Genomic DNA, 22,950 nt, shown 5'->3' on the forward strand with positions numbered 1-22,950 from the left:
GTTGGCAGCGTGTATTATTTATTGAGATGCACCTTAACACTCAAGAGAAGGACAAAGTTCATATTTGTGATGGAGGCTTGAAAGTGTGATTGAAATCAGGGTCATAAAACCTTGATATTCCAGTGGTTTTCAATCCTGTTCCTCGGGACCCACTGCTCTGCACATTTTCTATGTCTCCCTTATCTGGCACACTCGTTTGAGTTCATGGAGCTCTTTCCTAATGAGCTGATGATCTGAATCAGGTGTGTAAACTAGGGAGACATGCAAAATGTGCAGAGATGTGGGTCCCCAGGAACAAGTTTGAAAACCACTGTGATATTCAGTGAGAAAATACATTGCTATAGCCAATATAATGTATGGAGCATTCTGGACTGGGTTTTGAAATTGATGCACTGTAAAAAAACAAAACAAAACAGAACAAAAAAACCTGAAATAGCGGTAGGAAGTTAGGTTTTCACACACTTCCTGTCCTGAAGACAAAATGTTTAACAAAAGCTTCTCAAGTACTGCAATGGACATTCCAGGGACGCACATACTGGTCTCTGTCTCTTTAAATATGGCCTCTTCCCATTGCGCACGCGCAGACATCTCTGTGTTGAGTTTGCTCCAACCTGAGGAGCAGCCAGCGCGAGCTGCTCGTACTATGAGAGCTTAAACGGTGGTCGAGGGGGCCGAAATTCACACTGAGAGGGTTTCAGCGCACTGGGACGAAGAGGATATGTACCTACACTGAGGGTCTACGCTTTCCTTAAGGAGTTTATCACGTTGAGCCTGAAAAACAGCGAAGAAATATGCGGATAACGGATAGTTCCTCAGGTTTTCCAAATCCCACAGCGCAACGGACAACAGCAGAAACAACATCCGTGTTACTGACTGCTGCGGTTATAAAGGATGCTTTTCACTCCGAAACCTTCTTCGTTTAGCGGTTTTTCCCGTGGCATATGAACGTTAGCCACGAAAAGCCCAAGGTTTAGTGGCTTTTAAAGCACACCAGCAGTGTATTTGGACAGCCAGCTGAATGTTTACGCTTTAAAATGGCTGCGGACGGGATCAGAGTAAGACCGCTGAATAATATGATGCTTTAAAGCTGGAAATATCTCATCACTTGAGTTATGGTAATGCTCTGGAAGGAAAGATTTTTTTCAGTGTTATGGGGAATTATTTTCCAGCCCTGTAACTGCAGGAGGTAACGTAGGAAATTCCTGCCCTTGTTCAGAAACACAATGAGGCGAGACAGATGATTTAATATGCCTGTGTTTATGCTCGTTTTACCATATCACACTCGGATCTGGATGTTTTCAATTAAACGATTGCTTACGTTTTGGGAAACGATCGCTCATATTTAAGGAATATTCATGATCTATAAGTGAACGGATCCCCCCCTGCTGTTATAACCGAAACAATCTGGGCACCAATAAACAGGGAAGAAAGGCCGTAATATATTGATACCCAATCAAACAACAGCAGCAGCAGCATCCCTAAACCATGAATGCTGGGAAGAGAATGCTCAGACCTGAACTGTTTCTGGTCAGACAGAGACTGCAGGGCATGCAGAGATATTTATGGCTGTGTGTGATGTTCTCCCTGGTGCTGATTTCAGACTGCTCTCCATCTAAACCCTGCGAGAAGAGCTGTCTGTCAGGCAGGTGTGTGAACGGATCTTGTGTCTGTGATCATGGATGGGTTGGGGACCAGTGTCAACACTGCCAGGGAAGATTCAAGTGAGTATTCAAAAAAGGCATTTATATGTATTCAATAGGACTGATTACAGCTCTGGAGGAACATAAAAGCATGTTGCAAGTGCTTGTGTGTCAATTTCACTGATCATGGATGCACATGCACTTTCAGGAAAAAAGGTACGAAGCTGTCACTTGATGTGGTGTGCCCTTCCCAAAGGCACTAATATGTACCATTTAGGGGTAGATATGAAAATAAAGATGTAAGGATACCACCCCAGTGACAGCTTTGTATGTGATTTCTTTCATTGTTATTTTATTCAAATTTAAAGTTTTGTTATTGTGATGCTTGGGAAGGAACACAGGTCCATTGTATGTTCAATCATCTGTAAAGCATGTTACTGATTGCTGGATTTCATATTTGTCTGGGAAATTTGGATAACTTGAAAGGGGCTTTTCACATATGTGCACCATCTGGTTAAAAACTGATATGAGGGGCATTTATTCTTGACTGCTCCCTCCTCTCAGACGATTTTCATGTGGCTTAAAATCTAGATTTCATTTCCACGTTGAAATCTTTCTTGGTATACTCCTGGTGAGTCCTGGCACAGTTTGGTTGAATTGAAGTTTTGTACTTTTAGCACACAGAAATTAAGTTTGCTAAGAAGTCTTAATTCCACAAATTAAGGCATTAAAAGATCTTAAAATAGAACAAAAAAAGTCTTAAATTCATAATGTCAAGCATGGCTAAAAATCTTCCTCAGTATTTTGTCTTGTTTTCCATAGAAATAACTGAACATCCTTAAATTTAATTTTCCTTGAAATGCAAAATGAAGATATGAAGTCTTATATTTTGAGAAACTATGTGAGTTTGTTAAAAATAAGACACTATTTGTCAATGGGGCATGAAAACTTGTTTTCATTTTGAATTAAGTTGAACTCATTGGCAGATAGGACTATTTGTTCTTTTTAAAAAAAAATCAAATTCAGGCCTCGCAAAATCGCTAGCCCGACGTCCCGGGGCTATTGTGTTTTCCAGTCGGGCTACCAAAATGTATCACTGCCTGCCCGACGGGCTCCTTAAATACAGATCTCCCGCGGGTCCTTAAAAACTCTGAAAGTGAGTTGTATCAAAATTAAGGCCATAAAAAGTTTTAAATATGTTAAATGGTTTAAGAAATGTATTAATTATAATTTCAAGAGGTCTTACAGTGGGGGACGGAAAGACATGAGTGGCGATACGGCAGGATTAAACTTCAAAAGGCAATGATTGTCATTGAATAAATACGAGCGCTTCACGTTTCAAGTCAAAACGCGGCGTGGATGTCTTTATGTGAATGTATCTGAAGGGAACAGACTGTCCTCAGTGTCGTTGGCATTTTAATTTAATTTTACCTATAATTGCTGATAAAGCAGCGTTTATGAGCTCTGAGCTGCTTTGTGTACAGCGTTTCCGGGGAAATCGCAATATTTCAGCGCTCCTAAAGCGCCACCTCGTGGCAGAGAATGAATTTGCATTTCCAATAAGCCTTTCTTACTGTTTATGGTCAGATCAATGCAGATATCAACTCATGTTTTTACGCAACAAACACATAGAGTTGTAAATGAGAAAGAAGTTGATGTGCCTTCTAAAAATCTAAACAATTAAGACAGTAATATTTATACGTTTTAAATTAACAATTTATATGTTTGATTGATCCCTTTTCATAAAACGGCCTATAGCCTGAAACGCTGTTGTATAAGATTTTAGTTTTTGTGGAAACTTGTATCTGAACTGTAAATCATGTAATTTTAACATTGTCCAACCCCGCTCATTCTGTGTTCATTTTACTTGTGCAGCTCTTAAAATGGGTCATAAATTAAATATATTTTTAAAAATTCTGCAGATACCCTGTAAATAGTGAAATAAAATTCCTTCCTTGATATTTGTGTATTGAAAATATTTTTGATTGACATTTAAACTCCTATCTGATTTTCTATATTAAATAAATAAAAGAAAAGAAAATAGTAATTTTTTAATTCGGGCTAGTTAATTAATTTTCGGTCTACCAAAATCTGAAGAGTACCTGCCCGAAGGGCTACCAGGGATTTTGAAATTTTGCGAGCCCTGAAACTCACTTTGATCAGTTTCACAAAAAACAAGACTTATCTTCTGTATCAAATGTATCTTGATTTAAGAATCTTGATATTTTTGCTGGAAAACAAGACAAACATACTTAGCAAGAATTGCAGTGTGATCAGTAAAAGTTATTTTCATATTCTAGTGTTTGTAAGCAAAGCTATTTAAGTCTTAAGCCATAGCCATTATTTTTGTAAAATTAATTAAAATGTAATGAAAAGATGTGTTGGAGGTTGAATTTTCAAAACTTTGAAGTGCTGCCAATACAACTCATTGTTTGCTCCCTAGACATTTACATTTAAACAGCATATTGATGTGCCCCCTTCAATTTATTGCTTTTCTTTATTTGTTCTTAAAAAGGTTTTCAATTTACCTTCATAAAACCTGCAGTAACCCTGTACTTCACACACTGTTTATATAAGCATTATTTAAATAATTGTATAGCCATGATCCGATGAGTTTTCAAACATTTACTATACTGTCATTATTAATTCTGTGCCATTGTCTTCTCAAAGGATGTCAAAGGTACTGTGGGTAGACATGATTTAGTTTTAAACTATCTTAGTTTGACAGCTGTATGATAAATGAAACCCTTGAACAAAGCTCCTGCACTGTTTCTTAAAATAGCATCCCGCTCTCGTTGGGTGCAACAAAGATCTCCCTCTTCTCTCCATCTTAGAAGCAGCCAAGAGGATGCTATTGGCATTTATAAGTGCTGTCACTCAAACTAAACTTCAGCCTGACACTTAGACCTGTATAACAAAGGTTGAAAACAACAATAGCTGAATGAAAGAAAATGAGCTGTTTTGATGTTCTTGCCCAGTGTTGGGCCTTTCATGCTGGTCCAGGTGACCAGGAAGTACTGAGTTATTATCTGAGCATGTCATACTATGTGATCACCCATTAGGTGCTCTATAAGATGCATGATCAAACAGCAAAGGCTGTCATCCTGATAGATAGCAGTTTGTTGTTATAAAGACTGGCTAAGTGAACGTGAAATAGAAATTGTGTCTGTTGTGCCACTCCATTGTTTCGGCCATGTGCAGATTATGTTAATGACAATGCAGAATTATTAATGAATTGTGTTAGGTTTCAGACTCATAAGAAACAATTACTGTGCATAATGGTGCTTTAATAATGTAGATCGAGACCAGGGTGTGTCTGCTCAAAGTTAAAATATAACAAGAAATAAGGATGAATGTAAATTTTTTTTATTTTCTTATTTATTTTATTTCTCTGACTTAAAAACAACAACTTCTGAAAACAGACATTCAACAAAGTGAAATATTAGCTAGGTGTTTGCAATACCAGTTGCAATAGAGTCAACTTTTTTGTTAAAAGTGAGTGCTTTGTAAATTTCTTGAGCAGTAACTTCATGATATAGCCTAAAGTTAGTCTTGCTCAGAGATGGGTTGGCTTTCTGTGGCTTTGTGTGGTTGTGCCATCTCATGATGTAACTTCCTTATACTGAAGTTCACACTTAAGATGAAGCCACAGTAGATTTTGCAGATGTTTAAAGAAATTTGACCAATAATGAAACTGTTTAAATGATTTTAAACTTTGGTTGGTTTTGTTCATAAACTATGTCCTATATATTGTCTGTCTAATGTGTATTTTTATTCATTTTAATTTTATTTTAGAAAGTCACCCTTCATGTCATGTAGTTTCTTGATGATTTACAAAATGCTTTCTTGAAGTCAGCTTTAAAACTAGAGGAAAATCATTAAAGGTATAGTTCGCCCCAAAATTAAAATTCTGTCATTAATTACCAACCCTCTTGTTGTTCCAAACCCGTAAGACCTTCGTTCATCATCAGAACACAAATTAAGATATTTTTGATGAAATCCGAGAGCTCTCTGACCCTCCCATAGACAGCAAGGGTCCTACCACGATCAAGGCTCAGAAACGTAGCAAGGAGATCATTAAAACAATCCATGTGACATCAGTCGATCTATCCCTTTAAATGATTACTTTTGTAAGATTTAATTTTTTTTCCCTTTCAATTAGTGGAGGTTTTTTTTATTAGTTTGAGACTTTTCTTAAGACTTAATTAGTACTTTCAGTCCTTGTTAATGGGTAGTTGATGCATGTTTGTGTAACTTTAAAGCATTAGCCTATGTATAAAATGTGTATATATATGGGGGATGTGACGCACATAATTCTTGTAATACTTAACATACAATAAGGTCTCATTTGTTAGTGCATAAGTTAATGTGAACTAACTAGGAGCAATATATTTTTTTACAGCATTTATTAATCTTTGTTAATATTAGTTAATAAAAATATGATTGTTCATTGCTTTTTCATATTAGTTTGAAGTGCATTAAGTAATTTTAAAAGATACAGATTTTGATTTCAAATTATATTAGCGTAAATACATTTCTTTGTATAAAGATTACTAATCTTTAGTAAAAAGATTATTAAACAGTAGAAATAATGTACATTTACTAGTTTATTTTAACTTTAAAAAATGTAAAGTTTAACTTTAACAAATGAATCATTATTGTGAAGTGTTACCGGTTACTTTTACACACATATTTTAAATATTATTTTTCTTGTTTGTAACCTTTTAGCCCTTTAGTTCAATTAAAATGGTCCATGCTGTGTGACAAATGCAGTTTTAAAAGTACAAATATTCTACTTAGGATCTCCGTTATTACAAAATTATAAAAGATGCATGTGTAGTAATTATAAAAGAATTAGGAAAATCATTTTAAGTGGTTTTAGAATGAGTATAACATTTCACACCACAGGACTTGTCAGCTTCCCAAATGTGTGTCAACTGCCCTTATGAAAACATCTACTTGAAATATGTCTGTGGAGCTCAGAAATATTGTGTGCTCAAGACTGCAGGATAGTTGTTGGTGAACTGATTTGGTATTTGGGTTAAGCCAAGTCAGTCAACATGATCTGTGCACTATTTTTAGTCTGATCTTTATGGATGACTATCTGAAGTGCAATGTAAGCTACATCATCTTCATCAAACAAGCCTAACATATGCTTGGCTTAGACCAACCGCAAGGTACACTTAAGTCTTGTGGTCAGATGCTGGAAGGTTTTCTACAAGTGTTTGGATGTTTTTATAAAGTCTTTTTTTTTTTAAATAATCAAAATGAACTCAGATTGCTCTGTTAATGTGGTTCATTTGAATAAATGTGGACATTGTGGTCCGAACCTTGGTGCACACTAAACAAATGGACTCCTCCAGACAACAGTATTAGTTAAGGAGCCATTGGCTTTTATTAGGAAAATAACAGCTATGCATGCTTTTGACTATTTCTGTTTTCTCACAGTATCTTTCTTGAAATGTTTCATTCCGGTAGTTTTTTCGCCCCACTATTTCTCTGCCCTCTTGGAGAAAACAAAAAACATTATCTTTGTTTGATCATACCTGAGCCAAGCAAACTCTTGCGTCCAAGACGTTAAAAAAAAAAATTGCCTTTCTGCAATTGAATGATCATTGATAGACATGGAAAGTTGCGTCTCAGATGTTTTGCATCTCAATTGGAACCTGCCTTTTTCTCAGCAGGTGTGTTTTCAGAGTTGGTACTCAACAGAGATGATATCCTAATTGTTTGAAAAAGTCTGTTATTTTTTTATTTTGACATGCTTTTCTGACGTGCAAAGATGATCTTTGCTTTTCCTGTCTATATTTTGGCACTCAAACTCAGTGAAATGTTTCTTTTTTTTTTCATAAAATCAATCTTAACATCTAAATTTATACGGTCTTCAGCAAAAATGTCACACACAAATTAATATTTTTGATTGCGAATGCAACCACTGTGCAGCCTGGAGCCCTGAACTCTGGTGCAGTTTGACAAATATATGAACACAACAAAGACCAAAGACATCTAAACAAACCAAAAACAGTATTTGTTGTCACAAGATTGCCTAAAAAGGACAAAATGCTTAAGCATAGTTCTCATCATTGGAGCTGTGTTGCCCATTATAGTTTGATACAGGTGGAACCGCAGTCTCCTTACAGCAGTCATTCATGGTGCTGTTTTGACTCCTTTACACATTTTATTAGCTCTTTGTGAGTTATTAACTGGTAATAAATACCGCCTTATGTACACACATACAACGAACACATTTAGCCTAGCACGCAGCTGTTAAAAATGACAGTACAAACAAGTACTAAATGTATAATTTTCTTGTGATTCAGACCTAAAGAACAAACTTCAAGTGTAAACACACCCATAAATTCTATATAAGTTGGTAATTTCCAACATATCTTTTAGTTTCCCTTCATTTTCCTGTATTAGCTTTTAAAACTGGCTTCTAGGTTCCAGTTCAAATAGATTACTATTCAGGATCCAGTTAATGTGCAAAATGTAGGCCAGACAAGGTGAGTCCACTGGAGGCAACATATGAAATCTATTTAAAATCTCTCTTGCTTTGGACTAAGCATAGATCCAGTCATTTGTAATACACAGTGCTCAGTCGGTGTGGATGTGTCTCCTGTATCACTCTTCACCCAAACCTCCTGGACAAAAACAAAGAGTGTTTGAATCCTATCAAATGGCGCTTCCACTCTAAAATCCCCTTTGTCAGTAAAAGTGTCGCAGTTTACATTTCACAGCTGTTAACAGAGTCACTTTCTCAACAGATCTTCCTTTTGTACGTTCAATCTTTCTCACTCAGTGTCTGGTTAAATATAGCTCTTTAGTGTTTTTGATTGAATCATAATTCAAATATGGTGAAGTAACTTTTTATATTTATGATTTTGTTTAGTATGATGCACATACAGTCCGGATGTTTATGTAACTTAAGTTGTTCCAAACCTGAATTTTTTTCTCCCGTTGGGTGATATTTTTAAGAATACTGGTAACCAAACTGTTGACTGTACTGTATGGTTGCCAACATTATTCAAAATATCATCTTTTTTGTTTAACAGAAGGAAACTCTTACAGGTTTGGAACACATTGAGGGTGAAGTATCCCTTTAAACCGGGTGTACAGTGGATGGATGATACCATAACTTGTCAAATAAATGAACAAACCTGAATTGTTCAGCGGTCCTAACCTAGTGTCCTTGCCTCCACATCATACTGGCACTAAAAACAGCTTTCCTGTTACACAACAGCTTAACGAACAAGCGGTGGGAGGCAACACACCGACCACAGGAAGACAAGGGCTATGAGGACAGGCACGTTTAGGAAGTGATGGACAGATATCAGTGGACTCACGTGGCAGGTAGCGGGGCTTGAGTTAGCTGACGAAGAGGCCCTCTCTAATTGGACTTTGCAGAGTGTCAGGCTAACATTTGGGCATGGCTGACTGCAGTGCTGAGTTGCACCTTTCAGACCCCATTTACCTTCAGCACACAAGTCTTTGTTTTTTGTAATATTGCATTGGCTGTTCTGCAGATCTTTATGTAACTCCCTTCTCGTCCCTTTCTGAATGCCTGAGGCCAGCCTTTGAGCGAGGCTGAGTGAACCTTGTCCAGTGGCGGCTTCAAAGCTGATGGGATAGGTATTAATCCTGGCTGTTGGTGGATATATTTGCTGTGGTACTGTGCTATAAAAGATTCATGAAAACCTGGTGAATATTTTAACTGTTGACTCACCTACAGTTCCCTCTCTTCTGGGCCGATGAGTGTGTGCCCGCACAAAGAAACATCCCTCTCTCCAACATTCAGCCTGAGGATGTCCTCCCCTGCACAGGAAGTGGTGCACCGTGATTACTGTTTTTAACTGCTCTTAAAATCTCAGTGTCTGATTATAGACATGCAGAGCACAGAGTGGAGAAATAGCTTGTTAATAGGCTACGATTTAACCTACAACAAGAATGCTAGTGCCAGGTTTTCAGCGTTTGCATTAGGTTTGATGTACGTCAGAAATTTTGTTTTGAAGAGAGTCTTCACTTTAAGTGAGGAATGATTCACAGAGTGAGAGAAATGATTACAAGGGAAATATAGCCACAGTGATGACTTATTTCCAGGCTGTTTTCATGTTGCTGTGTGATGTACATTTATGAATTTAGGTTTTATTTCATTACAGAATTTGGACATGGTCAGCATCCAAAAGGTTTGGAATTGCCATAAAAAAAGTGAGATTATGGACAATATTAGTGCCTTCATAAATTTGTGATAATGCATTGATAAGGGACCACACAAATGATCAAGAAATGTATTAAAGCAGAAAAGTAATAGATACATTTATAATCTGTCTAAAGCTGGTTAGCTGAAGTAAGGCTACATGTGTTCTGATTCAGTTATTATCAACTGATTGTGATCTGGACACTACTGTTCAAAAGTTGTTTTTTTTTTTTTTTTCCCAAGGAATTGTTACTTTTATTCAGCGAGATGCATTAAATTGATCAAAAATTACAGTAAAGACATTAAAGATTTTGATTTCAAATAAAAGCTGTTCTTATGAACTTTATATTCAAAGAATAATGTAAAAAATGCATCACAATTTCCACAAAAATATTTCAACATTGATAATATTAAGAAATGTTTCTTGAGTACCAGATCAGCATATTAGATTGATTTCTGAAGGATCATGTTCTGAAGGACAATGAAGCAAAATAAACTACATTTTAAAATATATTAAAATACAATAGTTATTTTAAATTGTAATAATATTTTACTGTATCTTTAATCAAAATAATGAAACCTTGCTTAATATAAAAGACATTTTGATAACATTCAACTTTTGAATGGTAGTGTATATATTTATATTATTAAGAGTATTAAGTAATAAGAAATGGTAATTGCTTCAAATGATAACAGCTTCAATAAGTTATTCTGATATTGTCCAAAATCCCACTTTGCCTAGGGAGATTCCAAACTTTTGGAGGGCACTGTGTTGACCTTATTTACATAACCAAATGAAGCCAAAATATGGTTTATGGAAACCTGCTTGTATTAATCATAATTCTGATGTGATGTGATCTAAAACCTTGTTTGGAATATTCACTGTTATGGAAAATTTGCGTACAGGGCAAAAAATGGCTTTACAGACTCTGAGCCAAGGTAAATGAGAAAATGTACCAGTCAGCTAGATTGCTGATTTGAAAGTTGAGAAAAGTCTAGAAAAAACACATTTGTAGAGTGAGAGAGAGACAGATTTAATTACACGCATTAAAAGACATGAACAGATAAATAAACAGACAAGCAAAAGCACAGTAAGGCTCAAGGACATTCTCTTGTGCGCTGTTGTCAGAGACATGAATGAGAATTAATGAGCTGATTCAATTACTGTGCAGAATTACAAAAAAGCAACTTGATGAATGGCAAAAGCAAGCATCTCCTGTTTTTCCAGAAGACAATTGCAGTTAATGAATGTCTGTGTCTTTTTCAATTTATTCTGAATATGCTAATTACCATGTATACAAGAATGTATAAGTAGTTGCCATTTTTGCAGCTTTGGCACAGAAAATTTACCTTTAAAAGAATAGCTTACTCAAAAATGAAAATGTACTGAAAATATACTTACTCTCAGGCCTTCCAAGTGGTAGATGAGTTTTTCTTCATCAGAACAGATTTGGGGAAATTTAGCATTACATCACTGTACATCACATTGCTAACCAATAGATCCTCTGCAGTGATTGGGTGCCATCAGAATGAGTCCAAACAGCTGATAATAACATAACAGTAATCCACAACACGACTCCAGTCCATCATTTGATGTCTTACGAAGAAAAAGGCTTTTTTTTTTTAACAAATATGCAGCTTTTCTCTTCACAAGATTCATTAGCCGCTTTTCCACTATCGGGCCGAACGGTCAGGTACGGTTCCAGTTGTTTTTCCACGTGGTATGGTTAGACAACCGTGCTGAACCGTGCTGGTAGAGTGCGTGTGCGTGACCTCGCCACTCAGGATCTGTCACTTGTCTGTTGCCTGGCTGCTAGTTTCTCCGTAGCTTGCTAAACGCGCTATTTTGAGCAATGTAAACACAAATTAGTAATAAAATCTAAAGAAATTTCTGATCATCCTCCATAACGCGGTGGTTATTTACACCTCATATCATATGTAAACACTTGTTACCACGGCAACGACTGATGCATTTGAATTGCATTCCAAAGAGATCCGTTATTAGCCCCGCAGTGGAAAACGAAACCGTATCCGTGCTGACTGGCCCAGATCGGCAAGGAATGGAACGGTTAAGCAAAGAGAACCGCTCGGCCCGATAGTGGAAAAGCGGCTATTGATTCTGACGGCACCCATTCACTACTACCATTCAGAGGATTCATTGGTGAGCAAGTGATGTATTGCAAAATTTCTCCAAATCTGTTCTAATGAAGAAACAAACCAATCTACTTCTTGGGTAGCCTTATATTGTGAATATTGATGTGTTGGTTTCCTCTGATCCACTCTAGGATGCTTGTGCAACACCAGCTCAGTTCTTTTTGTTCTCGTCAACAACAGCAGGACAGAAGGTCTTAGCAATGTCACTTAGATTGATTTCCTTGTAGAATACGCCCTGAGGAGTGTTTGGCTATGCAAGCAGCAATAACATGTTCAATTAAAAGTGTGTCTGTGGAATATTGAGGTCATTGTTTATAAGGATGCATCCCTTCAAGTCGGTATCTACAAACAATAGGGCTTGTCTGGGCAAACAATGCCGCCAGCTTGCTGTGGTTAATGTGGCCCGCGATACAGACAGGCCCTGAATGTTCCATGATGATGCAATACGGATCCAAGCACTGTCACTCCATGGGCCCGATGGCTCTGTTGCAGTCCGGAAGGAGAGGAGACTGATTGGTTAGGCCTGTGTCATGAGCGCATTTGGAGCAGTGAATCATTGCGGATCTGCTCCCACACAAGCCTGTGTCCATATGGCCATAAGTAACCACAGAAACCAGTTCCATCATTGTGCCTACTTGTAATGAAACAGCACTTCTCTGCAACGCCTTTTGCATCTTTTTTTTCACGCATAGCGTTGTTCTGTTTGTCCCTCGGGCTTGGTTTGATATGGTCCTCTGAACGGCGACTCTGATCTTATTTTTCAGGTTGACTGAGCCGTCTGGGTACCTAACAGATGGCCCCATCAACTACAAGTACAAAACCAAGTGCACCTGGCTGATTGAGGGCTAGTAAGTGTTATTCCGTCCCCTTTTCTCTTTCTCATCAAAGTTTTGTTGTGCCCACACTTCGCTCTTGCATAACCCCTATTTAAATACACTTCAGCAGCCCTTACAAGGGTGTTTTCTTCTGTTGAGTTACCAGAAAAGGCTCGGAGGAGCACATTCCGCCTTGCACCCTTCAGACTTGGCAGAAATGATTCTGCTGTAATATGTTCTCATAATGGATTACGCAGCCAGCAACACATTCTTAAGCATTATGTCATCACCTTTGTTTTGCAGCCCAAACGCAGTCCTGAGGTTACGATTTAACCATTTTGCGACCGAATGTAGCTGGGACCACATGTACGTCTATGACGGAGATTCGATTTATGCTCCCTTAGTGGCCGTCTTCAGGTGAGTGTATTTTCTAAAAGAAGAACAGGGGTTTTGAACTTCCCCATGCTAAGCACCCCCATAAGTATGGTGATTCCCTTTGAGGGACTATTCCTTAAAATTAAAAATAGTTATTTTTAATGCATAAGGACCAATTTATACTGTATGATAGAAATATTAAGGGCCAGATTTACTGATCTGACGCAAACCGTCTTTTGATGTTAAAATAGTATTGTCAGGATTTATTAAAGACGCGCAGTTAAGAATTAGCGCTGAAAAGGCGTGGACACAGTTATTTTTGTGCCAGACCTTATTGAATATGCATTTGTTGGAGTTTCCCTTTCAGATGCAAAATTTATGGGAGGAGAGTATTAAAATGAATCATGCAAAACGATTTACTAACGTCTGTGCTCATCAAATTACTGGTATTTGCGCCATTATTTAACGCCCAAAAAAAGCATGTCTTAACATGGGGTAATTTGCACTGCTCTTGGTAGATTGTGCTGGTCATTCTGGAAATGTTCTTTTGTAAATGACCCGCAGAATTTTTCCCTCCCACTGACGCGTTTATGGAATTGTGCTCTAACGCTAATTTGCCCTGTTTAGTAAATCTTGCCCTAAGTGTGATTTTATTATTTTAAAAAAATAAACATTTTTAAAAATGCTGCAAATAATGGGGTTTTATACTGTTACTGAGCTAATGCAAAAGGCAATAATTAAAATGTTGTATGGAAAGTATGGAAACTTTTGTATTAATTTGACAGCATATCTGATTTTCCAAACACTAGCAATGTTAAATGTACACTACTCCTTTAAAGGTTTGGGGTCAGATTTTTAAAAGAAATTAATACTGTTCAACAAAAATGCATTAAATTGATCAAAAGTGATAGAAAGACATTTATAGTGTTACAAAAGATTTCTGTTTAAATAAAAAACTATTCTACATTTACATTTACATTTATGCATTTAGCAGACGCTTTTATCCAAAGCGACTTACATTGCATTCAAGTTACAGTTTTTACATTTTATCAGGTCTTGCTTTCCCTGGGAATCGAACCCATGATCTTGGCGTTGCTAGCGCCATGCTCTACTATTTGAGCTACAGGAAAGCCTATTCTGTTGATCATAGAAAAAAAAAAAAAGTTTCCACAAAAATATTAAACAGCACAACTTTTTAATATTGATGATAATAATAAATGCTACTTGGATACCAAATCAGCCTATTAGAATGATTTCAGAAGGATCATGTTACCCCAAAGACTGGAGTAATGGCTGCTGAAAATTCAACTTTGACAACAAAGGAATAAATTTCAATTGAAAATATATTCAAATAGAAAATACTTACTGTAACAATATTTAACAAGATTACTGTTTTTAACTGTATTTTTGATCAAGTAAGTGCAGTGTAGACTTTCAAAAAAATTAAATAAACTTTACGGACTCTAAACTTTTGTTCGGTAGCATATTTTTTTTACTTTTTTTTTATTTATTTATTTTAAATAAAAATTATTTTTATTTTATTTTTTGGATTTATTTGTGAAGCATTTTTATGATAAATATAGTATATTGCATTTAACATATTTAATAAATATTTTAAGTCAACATGTGAACCTAAAAATTGATTTTGTAAAATCAAAAATTAAAATTTTCCAAGGACCCTTAACTCTCCCTTGTGGCCCTCTGAGCCCAGTTTGAAAAACCTTTGGCCTGGAGTCACGCAGGAAAGTTTCACTTTACTGCATGACAAATGTTAATTAGCTACTGCTGTTATGGAAAAATGAGAGATCATTTCCTAACTAGCCTTTTTTTCTGTAATTGTCCCACAGTGGTCTCATTGTCCCTGAAGTGAAAGGGAATGAGACCGTTCCTGAAGTGGAGACCAACTCAGGCTACGCACTACTGCACTTTTTTAGCGACGCTGCCTACAACCTGACGGGATTTGAAATCTTCTACTCGTGAGTTAATAACACTCGGCATCAGCACTCTTTTTATTGAAAAAAGCCTGTTGGTTTGACCAAGTGTTAATACGACATGTAATCACAAAGAGGTCTTCATTTTATCTCCTCTGTACATGTTTTATTCTCAGTGTAATCACAGGCTTAGTTCTGTTCATTATACCCTTGCCTATTTCAGGCTTCTCTGTAGAAAGTTCCCCTAGTTTGCTTTTTACAACCTTTTTCTTCATCTCTCCCTCGACAGAATCAACTCATGTCCAAATAATTGCTCTGGCCACGGGAAGTGCACCTCGGGGAACTCGATAGCGAGCCGTGTGTATTGTGAATGCGATAAGTACTGGAAGGGTGAGGCCTGTGACATCCCGTACTGCAGGAACAACTGTGGCAGCCCCGATCACGGCTATTGCGACCTCACTGGGGAAAAGCTGTGTGTGTGCAATGACAGCTGGCAAGGTACTACTCACTTCCGCTCTCATTTCCTCCTCTTTCCTGTATGTTACAGGATGCTGAGAAAGTGCATTGCTTCTCAGGTAGATTTGTTGTCATGTGAGTTGTCTCCCCCTGGTGTTGATTCTCTAATAGTGCATCTGTCACCTCTGCATCACTGCAGCAATCTCTTCAGACACCGCCACAGTGTCACAAAATGTCAAAGCACAATTAAGCCTGATAGAGGATTGACATCAGGATGTCTTGAGGTTAATTTAATGAGCCTTTCTGGCCAGCTTCTCACTAAGGCTGGCCGCACACTAGAGGATTTTAAGGCCGATTTTAAGCCCGATTTGCACCCCCGAACGATCGGGGGGTGTGGCCGATTTGCGGCTTGTTGCAAGCAATTTTTACATTTTTATTTATTTTTTTTGTCCAAAAATCCTCTATTGTGTGGTGTCATTACAATTATTTATCTGTTCCCGATCTAGACGGAGCGTCACCGAACTCATATAGTATGCATAATAAATATAATGTATAGTAAATATAATAAGGGTTTCACATTGTTGGCCAAAAGTTTAGAGTAATTAAGATTAAGTATTTTTGAAAGAAGTCTCATGTTCACAGAAGCTGCATTTATTTGTAAAAACAGTGATACTGTGAACATATTAGTATGATTTTTGAAGGATCATGTGACACTGAAAACGTAAGTAATGACTGCTAAAAATTCAGCCATGCCATCACAGGAAAACATTACATTTATAAAATATATTCCAGTAGAAAATAGTTATTTTGATTTGTAATATTATTACACAATATTATGTCTTTTACTATGTTTTTGTGCAAATAATTGCAGCCTTGGTGAAAATGTTCTTTCAAAAAACAAATCTTTTGGCCTCAAGTTTATTTTTATTTATGGATTTGCACAATTTCCAACATTTCATAAACTGAAAACATGTTTATAGAATTTCACCATTATTTAACAAAAAAAAGAGAAAGCATTTGAAATGTTAAAAAGCTTATCAGTTTGAAAGTGAATAATTTAAAACATGAACATTAGTGTTGTAATGTGGAATGTAAAATAAAATTATTACTATAATCAAATATTCATTTTTATTTTACAGTGCACTTATACATTTTATTCATATTTTAATTCATACATATTATTGTTTTTGGCACATTATCACAACTAAAAATACGTTTAAATCCACTTTAAAGTCCAGCTACAAAGTCAAAATAAGACTCAAAAATAATCAAATAATTGATGACGGGCCATTTGAATTATTAGGAAAATAATGTGCATTATTTTTCTAATAATTCAACGGACCGAAGTCAATTATTCCGCTTATACTACGGTTGCCACACCTCAAGACATCGATCAGATAATATATTTCAAGGCATTCGTCGGGTTTTTCTATTTAAATGGCTATTGTGAGTAGAATTATTTATTCCGCATCTCATCCAGCGCCTCCGTTGCTAATTCCAAAACGTCATTTTAAACCTAGTGACGGAGGCTTGAGCCGTTGATAGCAGACAAATACAGTTAAGTTATGAGAGAGAGATTACCTCTGTGCGTCTCTCAATAGTGTTCGGCAGCAATGTCTCTAGTTATAGTGAAACTTAGTTCCTTTTGTTCACGAACAGCGCCGTTGTTGTTACCTCGCTTGTGAGAAGTCATGTAGTTTTTAAGTTGTTTACTGATAAAATCGTCAGAGGCGCGATGTATGTTAGTGTGTGTGTTAACTTACTGTTATGTATGTGCGGTCTGTGAGGGAGAGATGGAGTATGTGCTTTCCATACATAATAAAGTGTAATTTTGTGGCAAAAACATGGACATGATCTGTCGTTTTTATCCTTTTGTTTGTTTTCTTTTTTTGTTTGGCCAGTGTTGTTGTGGGTTTTGGTTATTTTGCTGTTTTGAGACCTTTTGAAATAACAGTAATCATTTGGCGAAGTGATATGGTAATGTAATGCGGTCAAGAGCTACCTGGAACTACGTTCGCCGTGCGTATCCCTGAAAATAATTGCACACCTTAGAACGTTCGTCAGCCAATCGGATTCAAGCATTCAACGGCCCTGTAGTATAAAACATTATATTTTATCTGCTTGTATGTCATGTGACCATTAACCAATATTAGAGAACCATAAACATGAGAATGTGTTAAATTATTGAAATATTAACTTAAAATATTTACTTGAAGTACCCCCAAGATTTTTAATGTCAATCATGAACTCTTTCTCTCACTATCAATTTAATTCAATATGTGCTTTATTGGCATGTCAATTATTACAATGTATTCTCTCTCTCTTTCTTTTCTTTTCTTTCTATTTCTTTCTCTCTATTTCTCTCTCTCAGGTCCAGACTGCTCACTAACAGTGCCCTCCACTGAGTCTTACTGGATCATGCCCACAGTGAAGCCTTTTGGAGCATCACTGGGAAGAGCATCCCATAAGGCAGTGGTGCAGGAAAAGGTCATGTGGGTTGTTGGTGGCTATATCTTTAACTACAGCAACTTTCAGATGGTTCTAAAGTAAGTGATAATTCAGAGAGCTGTGTACAGCATAACCAAAAGGCTTATTTCCATAAGCACGTATGTGACCGTAATCTAGAACAGCAGGAGTAATAATAACACTAAAGATAAATCAGTGTGAGCTGTGGTAGGAGTAGAGTTTGATTTAATTTGGCAGTTTGAGGGTAGAAACTGTGAGTCTAAATGTTCTCTGAGGGAGCTCTTTGTGGAGGGGGCAATTCCGACGTTGTGGATTTGACATTTCAGTCAAAACTCGAAATGTAACGTCTCCGAGTAAGAACTAATTACTGGAATATTGGATAATTTGTGTAATTCTGAAGCCATCTCAGTCTGAACAATGTTTTTTTTCCACTTTGGTTATGGAAATGAACTTTGAGTCAACTATTTTTTTTCTTTGCAGTTATAATCTGGAAAGTGGCATCTGGAACACTGTGCCCATCAGTAGCGGACCCCTGCCGAGATACGGACACTCCTTGGCACTATTTCAGGTAACATCACAGTTGAAATGTTACAAAAACATTTAGCAAGAATGTTTTTATTTGTCTTTAAGCTAAATAGCTGTAATCAGTGTCTGAATGAGTGAACAAGGCTATTTAGCTGATTACATGTTCAAGCTTTTGGTCTGTGTATGCCGCTTTGATCATCTGAGCAAGAGTATCCTACAACAGCAGTTATTCTTCTCTCTTCTCTGCAATAATTAAAGTAAAAACAACTTTCTCCACAGTTTATAGATGTAATCATCTGTAGAAATGTTTTAGCTTACCTGGAGTTTATGGACTTTGCATTAGCATTTCTACAAATACTTAAATTCAACCTGCAAATTTCTTGATTCGATTTATGTATTTTTAATACTTAATAAATTTATGCCAGAATGCATTAAATTTATCAAAAATAACAGTCAACACATTCATAATATGTGTGGTTGATTGCATTGTATCATTATCTTGCTGTGTCTGAGTTCTTTAATGTGTGCATTGTCCACTCCCATCTGTGCTTTTATGGTATTGCGCTTTCATGCTAAGTTGCCTTGTTTTTGTAAATCTGGACCTCAATCACATGCACTGGCATGTTGACTTTGGCAAACCACAGTTTGGAATATTGATCAGTAGATTACTAAGAAACCTTCTTGAAACATGTTATTAAATCAGTTTTGTTTCTTTCAGAATGACATCTACATGTTTGGAGGCAAGTTGGAGATGGGTGCCAGTAACGTAACAGATGAACTGTGGGTGTTTAACATACCTAAAATGACTTGGTCGCAGAAGTCCCCCATTGTGCCAGCCCACGGCCAGGTCTACGCTGTAGAAGGCCACTCCTCCCATATAGTAGAGCTGGATAACGGTGATGTGGTGATGGTTGTCATCTTCGGCTACTCCTCCATCTACAGCTACATCAGCAATGTTCAGGAGTACAACATCAGTGAGTGACTGAGTAGTGTGTTTGATTGGGATTGAAAAGTTCTGCAAATACCCAAAAAAATAAAATTGTAGAATGTGTCATTTAAGTATTATATGTTTTGCATTTATTAATATTTTGAAATAGTCGGTGCCGATAGCCTCGTGGGCAGCGTGTCGACGTGTAGCGCCGTTGCGCTTCGGGCGTCCCGTGTTCGAGTCCCGGCTCGCGGACCTTTCCCGATCCCGTCCCGCCTCTCTCTCTCTCTTCAACTTCATTTCCTGTCTGTCTACTGTCCTATCAAATAAAAGGCAAAAATGCCAAAAATAAATCTTAAAAAAATTTATTTGATTATTAATTTTATGTGTTTTTGTTATTTGTATTAGTTTTAGAATTTTTTTATTTCTATTTTGCTTTAATTTATTTTATATTTGGTGCAATATTTGGTTTCCATTTTAATATTTATATTTCATTTGTTTTATTTCAATATTTAATCAGTAGTTAAATAAAACATTTAAAAACAGTTATATAAAAATTTAATAAAATTTTTTTAGTAGTTTTAGTTAACTAACAACACTGGTTGTACATTTTGTTGTCATTTAAAGACAATATGGACAACTTTTGAGGGCAGCTGTAAAACAAGTAGGTCAGCAGCAGTTGAGACAGATTTTATTTTTAATTTTACCCCAGTGGTCCAGTAGATGGAGCTGTGGTACTTTGCAAAGAGCAGTGAACAGATAATATATCCAGAGGCTCTGTGTCTCTCAGGCTGAAGCTTTTGGATAATCTGTACCTTTTTTAATCCTGTTAAACTCCTGGATCAAGGCATAATCTTTATGTTCTCAAGTGATCTTACAAGTGTTGTGAACTCATACCACAAACCAGATCTCATTTAGATGAGGTAACTCATTGTTATTCCACTCATTATACTGAAACATCAAGTCAAATTCTCACAGACTGGTTATTATGGAGAGGCTAAGCAGGTTTTATAAATAAAGAAAATATAAAATTTTAAAGGAGCACTTTTTAATTTTAAAGTACAACCCAAATTCCAGAAATTTTGGGACATTTTTTATTTTTTTTATTTTAATAAAATGAAAACTAAAAGATTTTCAAATCACATGAGCCAATATTTTATTCACAATAGAACATGGAGAACATAACATGTTTAAACAGAAATTTTACACTTATCCACTAAATGAGCTCATTTCATATTTGATGCCTGCTACAGGTCTCAAAAAAGTTGGCACGGGGGCAACAAAGGGCTGAAAAAGCAAGACATTTTGAAAAGATTCAGCTGGGAGAACATCTAGCAACTAATTAAGTTAGTTGAGATCAGGTCTGTAACGTGATTAAGTATAAAAGGGATGTCTTAGAGAGGCAGAGTCTCTCAGAAGTAAAGATGGGCAGAGGCTCTCCAATCTGTGAAAGAGTGCGTAAAAAGATTGTGGAATACTTTTAAAAACAACGTTCCTCAACGTCAAATTGCAAAGGCTTTGCAAATCTCATCATCTACAGTGCATAACATCATCAAAACATTTAGAGAAACTGGAAAAATCTCTGTGTGTAAGGGGCAAGGCCGAAGACCTTTGTTGGATGGCCATGGTCTTCGGGCCCTCAGACGACACTGCATCACTCATCAGCATGATCTGTCATTGACATTACTAAATGGGCCCAGGAATACTTCCAGAAACCACTGTCGGTAAACACAATCCGCCGTGCCATCTGTAGATGCCAGCTAAAGCTCTTATCATACAAAAAGGAAGCAATATGTGAACATGGTCCAGAAGCACCGTTGTGTCCTTTGGGCCAAGGCTCATTTAAAATGGACTGTTTCAAAGTGGAAAAGTGTTCTATGGTCAGACAAGTCCAAATTTGACATTCTTGTTGGAAATCACAGAAGCCGTGTCCTCCGGGCTAAAGAGGAAGGAGACCTTCCAGTGTGTTATCAGCGTTCAGTTCAAAAGCCAGCATCTCTGATGGTATGGGGGTGCATAAGTGCATACGGTATGGGCAGCTTGCATTTTTTGGAAGGAACTATGAATGCTGAAAGGTATATAAAGGTTTTAGAGCAACATATGCTCCCTTCCAGATGACGTCTAGTTAAGGGTAAGGCCTTGTGTATTTCAGCAGGATAATGCAAAACCACATACTGCAGCCATTACAACAGCATGGCTTCGTAGTAGAAGAGTCCGGGTGCTGAATTGTCCTGCCTGCAGTCTAGATCTTTCACCTATAGAGAACATTTGGCGCATCATTAAACACAAAATACATCAAAGACAACCACAAACTCTTCAGCAGCTGGAAACCTATATCAGGCAAGAATGGGACCAAATTCCAACACCAAAATTCCAGAAACTCAAAACCTCAATGCCCAGACGTCTTCAGACTGTTTTGAAAAGAAGAGGAGATGCTACACCATGGTAAACATGCCCCGGTCCCAACTATTTTGAGACCTGTAGCAGACATCAAATTTGAAATGAGCTCATTTTGTGCATAAAATTGTAAAATTTCTCAGTTTAAATGTTTTTATCTATGTTCTATTGTGAATAATGTATTGGCTCGTGATTTGAAATTCTTTGTTTTCATTTTATTAAAATTTAAAAAACTTCCCAACATTTCTGGAATTCGGGTTGTAAATGATTTCATTTCTGTGCACAGGGACAAACACATGGCTGGTGCCAGAGACCAGAGGAGCGATCGCTCAGGGTGGGTACGGCCACAGCAGTGTGTACGACAGCGGCAGCAAGAGCGTGTATGTCCACGGGGGCTACAAATCTCTTCCGGCAAACAAATACGGCCTGGTGGATGATCTTTACCACTATGAGGTTCAGACCCGCACATGGTAAGAGAGCACAGACATATTCAAGACGAAGAAAAATGTTGTAAATTTGTTCATTTTAGAGGAACAGTTAGTTTCAGATTTGGTGCAACAGTTTGATGATGTTTGTTGTGTGTTGCAGGACGATTCTTAGAGAAAGTGGTTACCCACGTTACCTGCATTCATCTGTGCTGCTGGGGAACTCTGCTCATCTTTGGAGGAAATACACATAATGACACCTCTCTTAGCAATGGAGCTAAGTGCTTCTCTGCTGACTTCCTCGCCTATGACATTGGTTTGTGGTGCTACTTTACTGCATGTTTGATATGCACTACCATTAAAATGTTTGAGGTTGGTAATATTTATTAAATATTATTGTAAAACATTTCTTATGCTCTCCAAGGCTGCATTTATTTGATCAAAATACAGTAAAAATTATATTGTGAAATATTATTGCAATTACTTTTTTTCTATTTATATATATTTGAATATGCAGTTTATTCCTCTGATGGAAAAGATGCATTTTCAGCAGGCATTACTGCAGTCCTCAGTTATTAGTATCAATGTGGACAATTTTTTTTGTCAGGATTCCTTGATGAATAGAAAGCTCAAAGGAACAGCAT

The 22,950-nt window shown here is 36.9% G+C and overlaps 1 protein-coding gene across 1 annotated transcript in view; it reads left to right on the forward strand.

The window, feature by feature from the left end:
• Positions 1 to 577: 577 nt before the first annotated feature.
• The window catches only part of atrnl1b (attractin-like 1b), a 102,813-nt gene continuing 80,440 nt past the window's right edge, over positions 578 to 22,950 (forward strand). The window contains 11 exon segments of the mRNA XM_058793282.1: positions 578 to 1,721; positions 12,753 to 12,836; positions 13,107 to 13,220; positions 15,026 to 15,154; positions 15,399 to 15,607; positions 17,937 to 18,111; positions 18,512 to 18,599; positions 19,275 to 19,530; positions 22,168 to 22,351; positions 22,470 to 22,523; positions 22,525 to 22,622. Coding sequence (XP_058649265.1) covers positions 1,486 to 1,721; positions 12,753 to 12,836; positions 13,107 to 13,220; positions 15,026 to 15,154; positions 15,399 to 15,607; positions 17,937 to 18,111; positions 18,512 to 18,599; positions 19,275 to 19,530; positions 22,168 to 22,351; positions 22,470 to 22,523; positions 22,525 to 22,622 — 1,627 coding nt within the window. The 5' untranslated portion in view covers positions 578 to 1,485.

This window comes from Onychostoma macrolepis, chromosome 12 (genome assembly GCF_012432095.1).
Source record: "Onychostoma macrolepis isolate SWU-2019 chromosome 12, ASM1243209v1, whole genome shotgun sequence".
NCBI classification, from domain to species: Eukaryota; Metazoa; Chordata; class Actinopteri; order Cypriniformes; family Cyprinidae; genus Onychostoma; species Onychostoma macrolepis.